At 42.3% G+C, this 14,168-nt stretch overlaps 1 protein-coding gene across 1 annotated transcript; it reads left to right on the top strand.

Moving 5' to 3' along the window:
- Positions 1-357: 357 nt before the first annotated feature.
- sycp3 (synaptonemal complex protein 3) lies at positions 358-9,794 on the top strand (the record flags this gene model as incomplete). Its single annotated transcript, XM_084168907.1, has 8 exons — positions 358-490; positions 603-675; positions 793-827; positions 983-1,100; positions 8,616-8,715; positions 8,807-8,905; positions 9,345-9,449; positions 9,741-9,794. 8 exons carry the CDS (start codon positions 358-360, stop codon positions 9,792-9,794), a joined length of 717 nt encoding a protein of 238 aa, XP_084025033.1.
- Positions 9,795-14,168: the final 4,374 nt, after the last annotated feature.

Below are 14,168 nucleotides of genomic sequence, written 5' to 3' on the forward strand. Positions count from 1 at the left end.
AGCTCGTGCTATCATGGCGCGAAATCCTGGAGAACCAATTATATTTTCCTTGGCGGGAACAGACCAGCAGAAACGTCATACAGTTGAGTGATTCTGTGGTAACGTTACAGCAGCAGAAACGTAACCATAACGTAGATTGACCGACGACTACTGAAAATATACAGTACTAGCTAGTTAGCTAACTGGTAAACATTTGACTTTAGTCGAAATTACAGTAGGTTATAGCGGTAGCAGTGACTAGTACTCGTCCTGACTTAATTTAAGGGTTGAACCACAGTCATCTTTTTAAACGTTGAGGTAAATTAGCTAACTAGTCTACTGTTCTTTAGATTTTTGGCTAGAATAACACGACCGGTAATGGCCTCCACTGGGAGAAAACAGTCAAAGAAAACGAAGCATGCAGAAGACTCAACTGACATAAAATCGTTTGATTTCGCACTTGAGGACGAAAAGAAAGGACTGAGTTGTTCAGAGGATGACATCCGAGAAGGTATCTAGCTAGCTATGCAAAGGCAATTGGTTTTCTGACCCCGGGCATTTGGGCTAGCTAACTTACCATCTGTGGTATCTCTGATCACCTTCATCTCTGCCAATGTCCATAGATGAAACTCCTGTCGTTGACAAGTTGGCCAAGAAAAGGTCATTTGAGGAGGATGATCTAAAAGTTGGAGTGGGGTACGTAAAGTTATAAAGTTAGCTAACATAAACTAAGCTTCCTACCAGCAACAGCCTGTTATCTTCAAATTGAGCCTTCACCCTTTTAATTGTTTCTTGAATCATGGCATTCCCTAGGAACGAGGTACAAACCATGTTGGAGAGATTTGGAGGCAAGTTTATCACAATGTCATTTATTTTTGCTAGTTAATAGCAATATCTTCAATATAAAAAAAACAACCTGTTGATTAAAGTTGTCTTAACCAAAGGTAGGCTTGTGCTATGTTCTTTAATAAATGTTTGTCTCAAAATGGTATTCGTTTCATAGCTGATATAAGCAAAGCCATGCTGGCCAAGAGGAAACGTTTGGAGACCTTCACCAAGAGCTCACTGAAGGGCAGCAATCAGAAACTGGAGCAGCTGTGGAATACCCAGTATGCACAAAGGTAACAACACGTGCTGAGACCAGAGATTGTTTGAGGCAGTGTCAGCCCTCCTTCACCTCAGCTACACCTACTGGCATTGAATAGTGAATGTACACACAGATGGTACCCAGTTTGTCATGTACACTACTGTTCAAAAGTTTGGGGTCACTTAGGAATTTCCTTGTTTTCGAAAGAAAAGCAAAACATTTTGTCCATTAAAATAGCAACAAATTGATCAGAAATACAGTGTAGACATTGTTAATGTTGTAAATGGCTATTGTAGCTGGAAACGGCTGATTTTTAATGGAATATCTACATAGGCGTACAGAGGCCAATTATCAGCAACCATCAGTCCTGTGTTCCAATGGCACGTTTTGTTTGCTAATCCAAGTTTATCATTTAAAAGGCTAATTGATCATTAGAAAACCCTTTTGCAATTATGTTAGCACAGCTGAAAACTGTTGTGCTGATTAAAGAAGCAATAAAACTGGCCTTCTTAAGACTAGTTGAGTATCTGCGCTGTTCTGTGAAGGGAGTAGGACACAGCGTTGTACAACATCTTCAGTTTCTTGGCAATTTCTCGCATGGAATAGCCTTCATTTCTCAGAACAAGAATAGACTGATGAGTTTCAGAAAAAAGTAATTTGTTTCTGGCCATTTTGATCCTGTAATCGAACCCACAATTGCTGATCCTCCAGATACTCAACTAGTCTCAAGAAGGCCAGTTTTATTGCTTCTTTTGTATTTTATTTATTTTATTTCACCTTTTATTTAACCAGGTAAGCCAGTTGAGAACAAGTTCTCATTTACAACTGCGACCTGGCCAAGATAAAGCAAAGCAGTGCGATAAAAACAACAGAGTTACATATGGGGTAAAACAAAACAGAAAGTCAAAAATAAAACAGAAAATATATATACAGTGTGTGCAAATGTAGCAAGTTATGGAGGTAAAGCAATAGATAGGCCATAGTGCAAAATAATTAGAATTTAGTATTAACACTGGCGTGAAAGATGTGCAGAAGATGATATGCAATAGAGATACTGGGGTGCAAATGAGCAAAATAAATACATTTACATTTACATTTACGTCATTTAGCAGACGCTCTTATCCAGAGCGACTTACAAATAGGTGCATTCACCTAAATAACAATGTAAATAACAATATGGGGATGAGGTAGTTGGGTGGGCTAATTACAGATGGGCTGTGTACAGGTACAGTGATCGGTAAGCTGCTCTAACAACTGATGCTTAAAGTTAATGAGGGAGATGAGTGTCTCCAGCTTCAGAGATTTTTGTAGTTCGTGCCAGTCATTTGTAGCAGAGAACTGGAAGGAATGGCGGCCAAAGGAGGTGTTGGCTTTGGGGATGACCAGTGAGATATACCTGCTGGAGCGCTGGGTGTTGCTATGGGGACCAATGAGCCAAGATAAGGCGGGGATTTGCCTAGCAGTGATTTATAGATGACCTGGAGCCAGTGGGTTTGGCAACGAATATGTAGTGAGGGCCAGCCAACGAGAGCGTACAGGTCACAATGGTGGGTAGTATATGGGGCTTTGGTGACAAAACGGATGGCACTGTGATAGACTACAGTGATCCCTCGCCACTTCGCGGTTCACTTATCGCGGATTCGCTATTTCGCGGATTTTCATAATGCATTTTTTTTTTTTTGGTGCATTGTGCTCTGCATTCTGATTCGCTAAAAACTCACTCCCGCTTCTTGTATCAAAACATGCTACGAATTGTGCTATCATTTTGTCGTCTCGTGCAGTTATGTGTACGTACATAAAACAGCTTGGCAAATTTACATTAAGTTGGCCAAATTATCTTGTAATTTCGAACATCTCCTAAACCCATAATGTCGACGAAACGGCCTGGACCGACAAAAGCACCTGCGGATGGGCCCAAACGGCGGAAGATGCTACCTATCTCAGATAAAGTTAAACTTCTGGACATGCTAAGGGAAGGTAAATGACAAAGCCACAAAGCGACGATGAAAGAGAAGAGGGAGAAGAGGACACGAGAGATGAGGAGGAAGGACTAACGCTTGGTCGCTTAGCAACCATGGTGCGAATGGCCACTGAACTTAAGCGAGTAGCTGAGGAATGGGACCCTTTGATGAGCCGTTCATTACAGTTCTCCAACGTAATCGATGGTGGCATGTCGGTGTACAAGGATCTTTTTGCAAAGAAAAAAGAGCGACAACAGCTGCCTATCACTATGTTCTTCTCCCAAACAAACACACCTGCACCGCGGGCTTCAGAAGAAGAGAACACTGCAGAGCGCAGTCAGGATGCAGCGGCCCAGTCTGAAGAGCAGTGAAACGGCCTACACGTGAGTCACTGTATTTGTATACATGTAATAGTTGCTAATTGTAAAAAAAAAAAGTTTTCTATTTCGCGGATTTCACTTATCGCGGGTCATTTTCGGAACGTAACCCCCGCGATAAACGAGGGATTACTGTACATCCAATTTGCTGAGTAGATTGTTGGAGGCTATTTTGTAAATGACATCGCCGAAGTCAAGGATCAGTAGGATAGTCCGTTTTACGAAGGCATGTTTGGCAGCATGAATGAAGGAGGCTTTGTTGTGAAACAGGAAGCCAATTCTAGATTTAACTTTGGATTGGACTTAATGTGAGTCTGGAAGGAGAGTTTACGGTCTAACCAGACACCTAGGTATTTGTAGTTGTCCACATATTCTAAGTCAGACCCGCCGAGAGTAGTGATTCTAGTTGGGCGGGCGGGTGCAAGCAGCGTTCGATTGAAGAGCTTGCATTTAGTTTTACTAGCGTTTAAGAGCAATTGGAGGCTACGGAAGGTGTGTTGTATGGCATTGAAGCTCGTTTGGAGGTTTGTTAACACAGTGTCCAATGAAGGGCCAGATGTATACAAAATGCTGTTGTCTGCGTAGAGGTGGATCTGAGAGTCACCAGCAGCAAGAGCGACATCATTGATATACAGTAATCCCTCGTTTATCGCGGGGGTTACGTTCCGAAAATGACCCGCGATAAGTGAAATCCGCGAAATAGAAAACTTTTTTTTTTTACAATTAGCAACTATTACATGTATACAAATACAGTGACTCACGTGTAGGCCGTTTCACTGCTCTTCAGACTGGGCCGCTGCATCCTGACTGCGCTCTGCAGTGTTCTCTTCTTCTGAAGCCCGCGGTGCAGGTGTGTTTGTTCGGGAGAAGAACATAGTGATAGGCAGCTGTTGTCGCTCTTTTTTCTTCTTTGCAAAAAGATCCTTGTACACCGACATGCCACCATCGATTACGTTGGAGAACTGTAATGAACGGCTCATCAAAGGGTCCCATTCCTCAGCTACTCGCTTAAGTTCAGTGGCCATTCGCACCATGGTTGCTAAGCGACCAAGCGTTAGTCCTTCCTCCTCATCTCTCGTGTCCTCTTCTCCCTCTTCTCTTTCATCGTCGCTTTGTGGCTTTGTCATTTACCTTCCCTTAGCATGTCCAGAAGTTTAACTTTATCTGAGATAGGTAGCATCTTCCGCCGTTTGGGCCCATCCGCAGGTGCTTTTGTCGGTCCAGGCCGTTTCGTCGACATTATGGGTTTAGGAGATGTTCGAAATTACAAGATAATTTGGCCAACTTAATGTAAATTTGCCAAGCTGTTTTATGTACGTACACATAACTGCACGAGACGACAAAATGATAGCACAATTCGTAGCATGTTTTGATACAAGAAGCGGGAGTGAGTTTTTAGCGAATCAGAATGCAGAGCACAATGCACCAAAAAAAAAAAAATGCATTATGAAAATCCGCGAAATAGCGAATCCGCGATAAGTGAACCGCGAAGTGGCGAGGGATCACTGTACACAGAGAATAGAGTCGGCCCGAGAATTGAACCCTGTGGCACCCCCATAGAGACTGCCAGAGGTCCAGACAACAGGCCCTCTGATTTGACACATTGAACTCTATCTGAAAAGTAGTTGGTGAACCAGGCGAGGCAAGTAGTTGAGAAACCAAGGCTATTTAGTCTGCCAATAAGAATGCGGTGATTGACAGAGTCTAGCCCAGCTGATTTGTAGGGGTCCAGATTTTGCAGCTCTTTCAGAACATCAGCTATCTAAATTTGGGTGAAGGAGAAGCGGGGGGGGGGGGGGGGGGCATTGGCAAATTGCAGCGGAGGGTACAGAGCTGGTGGCCGGGGTAGGGGTAGCCAGGTGGAACGCATGGCCAGCCGTAGCATAATGCTTATTGAAATTCTCGATTATCGTAGATTTATCGGTGGTGACAGTGTTTCCTAGCCTCAGTGCAGTGGGTAGCTGGGAGGAGGTGCTTTTATTCTCCATGGACTTTACAGTGTCCCAAAACCTTTTGGAGTTAGTGCTATAGGATGCAAATTTCTAATTGAAAAAGCTAACCTTTGCTTTCCTAACTGATTGTGTATATTGGTTCCTGACTTCCCTGAAAAGTTGCATATCGCGGGGGCTGTTCGATGCTAATGCAGTACGCCACAGGATGTTTTTTGTGCTGGTCAAGGGCAGTCAAGTCTGGGGTGAACCAAAGGCTATATCTGTTCTTAGTTCTGAATTTTTTGAATGGGGCATGCTTATTTAAGATGGTTAGGAAAGCACTTTTGAAGAACATCCAGGCATCCTCTACTGACGGAATGAGGTCAATATCCATCCAGGATACCCGGGCCAGGTCAATTAGAAAGGCCTGCTCGCTGAAGTGTTTTAGGGAGCGTTTGACAGTGATGAAGGGTGGTCATTTGACCACGGACCCATTACGGACGCAGGCAATGAGGCAGTGATCGCTGAGATCCTGGTTGAAGACAGCTGAGGTGTATTTAGAGGGTAAATTAGTCAGGATGATATCTATGAGGGTGCCCATGTTTACGGATTTAGGGTTGTACCTGATAGGTTTAGATTGTAGGATGGCCGGGGTGTTAAGCATATCCCAGTTTAGGTCACCAAGCAGTACGAACTCTGAGGATAGATGGGGGGCAAGCAATTCACATATGGTGTCCAGGGCACAATTGGGGCTGAGGGGGGTCTGTAGCAAGCGGCAACAGTCAGATACCTTTTTCTGGAAAGGTGGATTTTTAGAAGTAGAAGCTCAAACTGTTTGGGCACAGACCTGGATAGTATGACAGATCTCTACAGTAGATTGCAACTCCGCCCCCTTTGGCAGTTCTATCTAGACGGAAAATGTTGTAGTTCGGGATGGAAATTCCTGAATTTTTGGTGGCCTTCCTAAGCCAGATTTCAGACACTGCTAGAACATCAGGGTTGGCAGAGTGTGCTAACGCAGTGAATAACTCAAACTTGGAGAGGAGGCTTCTGATGTTAACATGCAAGAAACCAATGCTTTTACGGTTACAGAAGTCAACAAATGATAGCTCCTGGGGAGTAGGAGTGATACTGGGGGCTGCAGGGCCTGGGTTAACCTCTACATCACCAGAGGAACAGAGGAGGAATATAATAAGTATACGGCTAAAGGCTTTAAGAACTGGTCTTCTAGTGCGTTGGGTACAGAGAATAAACGGGGCAGATTTCCGGGCGTTGTAGAATAGATTCAGGGCATTATGTACAGACAAGGATATGGAGGGATATGAGTACAGTGGAGGTACACCTAAGCATTGGGTAACGATGAAAGAGATAGCATCACTGGAGGTACCGATTGAGCCGGTCTCCACGTGTATGGGGGTTGGGACAAAGGAGCTATCTGAGGCAGGTTGAGCGGGACTGGGGGCTGTGAAATAGTACAATAACAACTAACCCAAACAGCAATAGGCTAGGCATATTGACATGGGACAGAGGCATAACGCAATCACAGGTGTTATTTGAGAGGGCTAAGACAACAACTGGTAATGGTGACGAAAGTTTGGGCTTAGGCTAAACAAGATAAACAGGATGGGGTACCGTGTAAAGGAACAGTCCAGCGGGCATCAGATGTGTAGTTGAGTGATCATAAGGTCCAGTGAACAGCAATAGGTAAGTCCGGGAGCAGTTCGTAGGCTGCTACAGGACAGGCGAGCAGGAGGCACGGCTGTTGATTGCGCGTGCTAGCGGGCCGGTGCTAGCAGATGGATCTTCGTGATCATCGCAACGGGAAGCCTGTTGAAACCACATCAGACGATTACGTCGGCAGACCAGTCGTGATGGATCGGCAGGGCTCCGTGTCGACACTAGGAGGTCTCGTCCGGTTGACAGTGAGGTGGATAGCCGGGAGATGGGCCTGGCTCGAGGCTAGCTCAAGGCTAACTGGTGCTAGCTTTGGGACAAGTGGTGATTAGCCAACAACAACATCCATTCGGTTGCAGCTAGCTAGTTTTGATGATCCGGTGTTAAATTTCAGTGATTCCGGCAGAAAATCCTAAATGCTCTGGGTCGATAGCACGCTGTGCAGACTGGCCGATAATTGTCCAGGCTAGAGCTGGCTGGTAGGTAGTGCAGGCCACAGACAGTGGTGAAGACCGCTAACGGTGGCTAATAGCAATAGCTAATAGCAAGTAGCTAGTTAGCTGGCTAGTTTCAGCCGTGGGTTCTTGATAAAAGGTATGAAGAAATAATAGAATCCGTTCCACATTGGGTGAGGCGGGTTGCAGGAAAGTATATTTGGTTAAGGATGGAAAGTGAGATTGAGAAATATATACGAAAAAAAAACTATTTACACAAGGACACAACATAATCCACGACCGCACTGCTATGCCATCTTGGATTATCATTGATCAGCACAACAGTTTTCAGCAATGCTAACATAATTGCAAAAGGGTTGTCTAATGATCAATTAGCCTTTTAAAATGATAAACTTGGATTAGCAAACACAACATGCCATTGGAACACAGGACTGATGGTTGCTGATAATGGGCCTCTGTACGCCTATTTAGATATTCCATAAAAAATCTGCCGTTTCCAGCTACAATAGCCATTTACAACATTAACAATGTCTACACTCTATTTCTGATCATTTTGTTGTTATTTTAATGGACAAAGAAATTGCTTTTCTTTCAAAAACAAGGAAATTATCTAAGTGACCCCAAACTTTTGAACGGTAGTGTACATTACATGCAAAAAACAACCACAAGATATTGCCTGCATTCTTTGTTTAGCAGGGTGTTTTCTTTATTCAGAGGGAGCTGAAGAATACCAAGTTATCAATCAGAAGTATACTTTCTACCAGAAAGTTTTGCTTTGTTCTGTTTTTGAAATGTAGCGTTAAAATCACTATGAACACTGCCAGTTGAATTTTTGAATCGTAGCTTGCTCTTTGTGTCAATGTTTTTGGATCAACGTTGAAACAGTATGCATGCTCTCAAATCAAGCTCCCAGACTCGAGCAACAACAACAAAACTAAGAATATAATTATGTTTGGGCGCATTGTAGGGTACGTCAATGACTACACATGGAAGGTAACATTTGATATCACTGAATATGGCCAAAGTCCTATCCCAGACACCATTTTATTGCCATTAGTTTACACATTTATTAGCCTACATCTGATGTTTGCTTTGCACTTTGTCATTTGTCTTTGCACTTTGAAAACTTTGTCTACTGGGTGTTTTTGCAGGCAGAAGCTGACTCAGGAGTACTCACAGCAGGTGTCATCTGTGCTGCAGCAATGGGAGATTGATGCACAGAAATCAGAGGATCAGGAGGAAAAATTGAATGTCAGTGCTATTCTGTATAATGATAATACAACTCTTTCGGGACTCACACACAGTATACAGCTGAAATGTAACATTGTCTTTTCCTCTGTAGAACCTGTTTCGCCAGCAACAAAAGCTGTTCCAGCAGGCTAGAGTGGTGCAAAGCCAGAAACTGAAAACCATCAAAGAGCTATACGAGCAGTTCATTAAGGTGAGTGCCAGATGACAGTTTCCTCTTACAATGTTAGGTCTGATGCAAATGCTCCCAAAGACACTGATCCATAGCTGGAATTCCATCATTACAGATGGTGAATTTTATACATTACGTTTTCACAAGTGTTTTTGATTTGCACATCAGTATGGTACTTAATTTACAAATCGGCTGTCCTGTGGCATTCGCAAGATGACTTCTCCGTCAGGTTTGTTTTCAGTATTTACGGGTCATCCGGCACATGCTATGGGAGTACCAATTTATAAATGACGTGTTAACTCGCTGCTGTTCTCCAACACACTGCTGTACAAATCAAAACACCTGTTAAGTTGAAGTGCAAAAAAACGCTATTTGGAATGATTCAATTTCAACCCAGATCTTTCTATGAAGTTAATCAAAATAATTGAAACTCTTGGGTTTGTTATATTTTCTTTTTAAGAACATGGAGGAGATGGAGAAGAGCCATGAGACCTTCCTGCAGGGGGCACAGGTGGAGCTGAAGAAGGAGATGGCAGTGTTGCAGAATAAAATTATGATGGACACTGTGAGTTACGCAATGTCAAATCGCATTTACAGTTTTTGACCAACTGTACACTGTCAAGACACAATTAAGTTAAGATCAGTTAATTGGCTTGGCTCAAAGCTAGCAAATTCACGTCATGTAGCCTTCATGTCTGAGGGTTAATTAAAGTAAATTGAAACCACATTAATTTATGACGGAAATTATGTTGCGTCCAACTCCCACTCATTTCTGGCTACCACTGAGTTATGGCAAATCTGGAATGGTTTCCCATTGGTCACTTGTGTGTTATAACATCTCTCTCTGTCTCCACAGCAACAGCAGGAGATGGCCACTGTCCGCAAGTCTCTTCAGTCTATGCTGTTCTAGAGGAAGTTTAATCTGATGTTACCATGTCAACACCCTCTCTACAGTCAAACTGCTGAGGTTTTTTACAATATGAGAGTTCATGACAATTAGACACTGGAAATGAAAGACAGAGATAACGTTTTCAAAGTCTGAATTTTGTTTGTATATTTGCATGCTGTATTTATTCATTAACATGTTTCTTATTTGTATATTTATTTGCCAATTGATCTGCTATTGTAAACTTACCTGTATGTTTATCTTCTGTTTGAAGTGCAATTTTAGTCAATGTACCAAAAATGTGATATCATAAAACAATTTGCACTAAACAATAAAACAATTTTTTTATTAAAGCCATTATAAGTGGCAGTTATTTTTTATAATGGACTGAGAAGTATTTTCTGATTTTGTCAAGGCAGACAACAATACCAAAACTTTGATCCACTCCTCTGCCTATGTGCTTCGACATTTCTTGCCTCTTGTTTTTTTCTCCAAACATTGTTGGTTGTAACACAGTAGTATATCCCTGCAAATAGCTGGCGATAATGTGCCAATAACTGAGTTGGGCATGTAAACAACCCCAAAAAGAAGACACTTCACTTAGTGTATAGGATTGCAGGGACTGTTATTAGGCAAAAATGGGTAAGATTTGTTGCTACCTTTTTTAGTGTGTCATGCTTTTGTTACATTTCTCATGAAATCAATGTTTAGCCACTGATTAGTTTCCATCAGCCAATGTTGGCTCTGTGTTAGCATTTAAAGAGCTAGGTAGGATGTTGTCAATTTATAATTTCCTATGAATGCATTTTAAATTATTTGGGTGTTCTGAGGTAAACCAGATTAACAATTGCTATCCAGGGAATGTGTAAAAGACAGATGTCGCTGTATGCTAGCTACTTCAATGACCTCTTCTGTCTCCTCGTATTGCATTGTTATTCAGGAAAATAACTTGCTGACCTGTGAAAGTGAATGCATACCAGACAGTGCTATTATAGCTAGGCCTTTAGTAATATGCATTGAGCAGACCTGTCACCTGACATTGGTATTTTGGCCTTAAAAGTTATGTCTGTATAGTTTGATCAATGTTATGAGTAAAGTATGACCACTATAATTTTCTCTATCCCTCCTGCCTTGTTAAATCTAGGTGGGTTCTTCTCCAGTCTATTTTCTGGCCTGTTTGGCACCAGGGAAATAAGGATACAGATCCTGGGGTTGGATGGAGCTGGGAAAACTACAATCCTTAACAGACTTCAAGTTGGGGAGGTCGTCACCACTATTCCTAGTATTCTCAGTGCTGAGTAACATACTCAAACTGACGCTCTAACTTTGCATGCCAATACAATGGTATGTCTTGCAACAGATATATTTGTCACTGAAATGGTTCAAGCTAAGAATAACATACAGTACAAAGAGTTATGATTCACTTACAGTACTTGACATTTGTTGACTCTCCACTCTTTTTTCCCCCCAGCCATTGGCGTCAATGTGGAAACGGTAACATACAAGAATCTGACATTCCAGGTGTGGGATCTTGTAGGGCAGACCAGTATTAGGTATTAAGACATTCCTGACTTCAACTTATTTATTGTAGCATATGTCTCACACATCTGAAGATTGCAGCTGTCAGCAGTCAGTTTGTCAAGAGTCAACCAACCAATGTATTGGTTACACTAAATGTTTCTTCTTGCATCTCTCTCTGTTTCAGGCCTTACTGGCGCTGCTACTACTCCAACACTGATGCTGTTATCTATGTAGTGGACAGCAGTGACCAGGACAGGATGGGAATTTCCAAGTCTGAACTGGTGGCTATGCTTGAGGTATGAGGAATTTGGCTTTAGTAGCTTGTATATAAGCCTTTCATACTTTAATATGTTTACTGGTCTCATGGCTCACAGTTCTCTTCTTATCCATTAGTCTGATTAATCAGGCTGTAATAGACAATTAACTGGTATATACAGCCTGAAATGAATGACTGCAAAATCTTGTAAATGTTTCTTACAAGCCAGAATGTTGAGTAAAATTACAGTGCCTTGCAAAAGTATTCATCCCCCTTGGCGTTTTTCCTATTTTGGTGCATTACAACCTGTAATTTAGATGGATTTTTATTTGGATTTCATGTAATGGACATACACAAAATAGTCCAAATTGGTGAAGTGAAATGAAAAAAATAACTTGTTTCAAAAAATTCAAAAAAATAAATAACGGAAAAGTGGTGCGTGCATATGTATTCACCTCCTTTGCTATGAAGCCCCTAAATAAGATCTGGTGCAACCAATTACCTTCAGAAGTTCCATAATTAGTTAAATAAAGTCCACATGTGTGCAATCTAAGTGTCACATGATCTGTCACATGATCTCAGTATATATACACCTGTTCTGAAAGGCCCCTGAGTCTGCAACACCACTAAGCAAGGGGCACCACCAAGGAGCTTTCCAAACAGGTCAGGGACAAAGTTGTGGAGAAGTACAGATCAGGGTTGGGTTATAAAAAAATATAAAACTTTGAACATCCCACGGAGCACCATTAAATCCATTATTAAAAAATTGAAAGAATATGGCACCACAACAAACCTGCCAAGAGAGGGCCGCCCTCCAAAACTCACGGACCAGGCAAGGAGGGCATTAATCAGAGAGGCAACAAAGAGACCAAAGATAACCCTGAAGGAGTTGCAAAGCTCCACAGCGGAGATTGGAGTATCTGTCCATAGGACCACTTTAAGCCGTACACTCCACAGAGCTGGGCTCTACGGAAGAGTGGCCAGAAAAAAGCCATTGCTTAAAGAAAAAAAAATTGGCGTTCTCCTAAAGGCATGTGGGAGACTCCCCAAACATATGGAAGAAGGTACTCTGGTCAGATGAGTCTAAAATCGAGCTTTTTTGGCCATCAAGGAAAACGCTATGTCTGGCGCAAACCCAACACCTCTCATCACCCTGAGAACACCATGGTGGCAGCATCATGCTGTGGGGATGTTTTTCATCGGCAGGGACTGGGAAACTGGTCAGAATAGAAGGAATGATGGATGGCCCTAAATACAGGGAAATTCTTGAGGGAAACCTGTTTCAGTCTTCCAGAGATTTGAGACTGGGACAGAGGTTCACCTTCCAGCAGGACAATGACCCTAAGCATACTGCTAAAGCAACACTAAAGTGGTTTAAGGGGAAACATTTAAATTTCTTAGAATGGCCTGGTCAAAGCCCAGACCTCAATCCAATTGAGAATCTGTGGTATGACTTAAAGATTGCTGTACACCAGCGGAACCCATCCAACTTGATGGAGCTGGAGCAGTTTTGCCTTGAAGAATGGGCAAAAATCCCAGTGGCTAGATGTGCCAAGCTTATCGAGACATACCCCAAGAGACTTACAGATGTAATTGCTGCAAAAGGTGGCTCTACAAAGTATTGACTTTGGGGGGTTGAATAGTTATGCACGCTCAAGTTCTGTTTTTGTGTCTTATTTCTTGTTTGTTTCACAAAAAAATATATTTTGCATCTTCAAAGTGGTAGGCATGTTGTGTAAATCAAATGATACAAACCCCCCAAAAATCCATTTTAATTCCAGGTTGTAAGGCAACAAAATAGGAAAAATGCCAAGGGGGGTGAATACTTTCGCAAGCCACTGTACATTTGAACTTACTCTGCCGGTTGTCTGTGCGGTTTGACCTTAAGCCGCTTGAAATTTGAGACAAAATATCCACAGGAAAGTATTGTTTACCAAACTTTTTAGAGTGCCGGTACTGTAATTTACATTTTTATCACCTGGCACATTCTTCGCCAAACCATGTACAGTGAGGGAAAAAAGTATTTGATCCCCTGCTGATTTTGTACGTTTGCCCACTGACAAAGACATGATCAGTCTATAATTTTAATGGTAGGTTTATTTGAACAGTGAGAGACAGAATAACAACAAAAAAATCCAGAAAAACACATGTCAAAAATGTTATAAATTGATTTGCATTTTAATGAGGGAAATAAGTATTTGACCCCTCTGCAAAACATGACTTAGTACTTGGTGGCAAAAACATTGTTGGCAATCACAGAGGTCAGACGTTTCTTGTAGTTGGCCACCAGGTTTGCACACATCTCAGGAGGGATTTTGTTCCACTCCTCTTTGCAGATCTTCTCCAAGTCATTAAGGTTTTGAGGCTGACGTTTGGCAACTCGAACCTTCAGCTCCCTCCACAGATTGTCTATGGGATTAAGGTCTGGAGACTGGCTAGGCCACTCCAGGACCTTAATGTGCTTCTTCTTGAGCCACTCCTTTGTTGCCTTGGCCGTGTGTTTTGGGTCATTGTCATGCTGGAATACCCATCTACGACCCATTTTCAATGCCCTGGCTGAGGGAAGGAGGTTCTCACCCAAGATTTGACGGTACATGGCCCCGTCCATCGTCCCTTTGATG

This window comes from Coregonus lavaretus (genome assembly GCF_964263955.1).
Source record: "Coregonus lavaretus genome assembly, chromosome: 9".
Classification (NCBI taxonomy): domain Eukaryota; kingdom Metazoa; phylum Chordata; class Actinopteri; order Salmoniformes; family Salmonidae; genus Coregonus; species Coregonus lavaretus.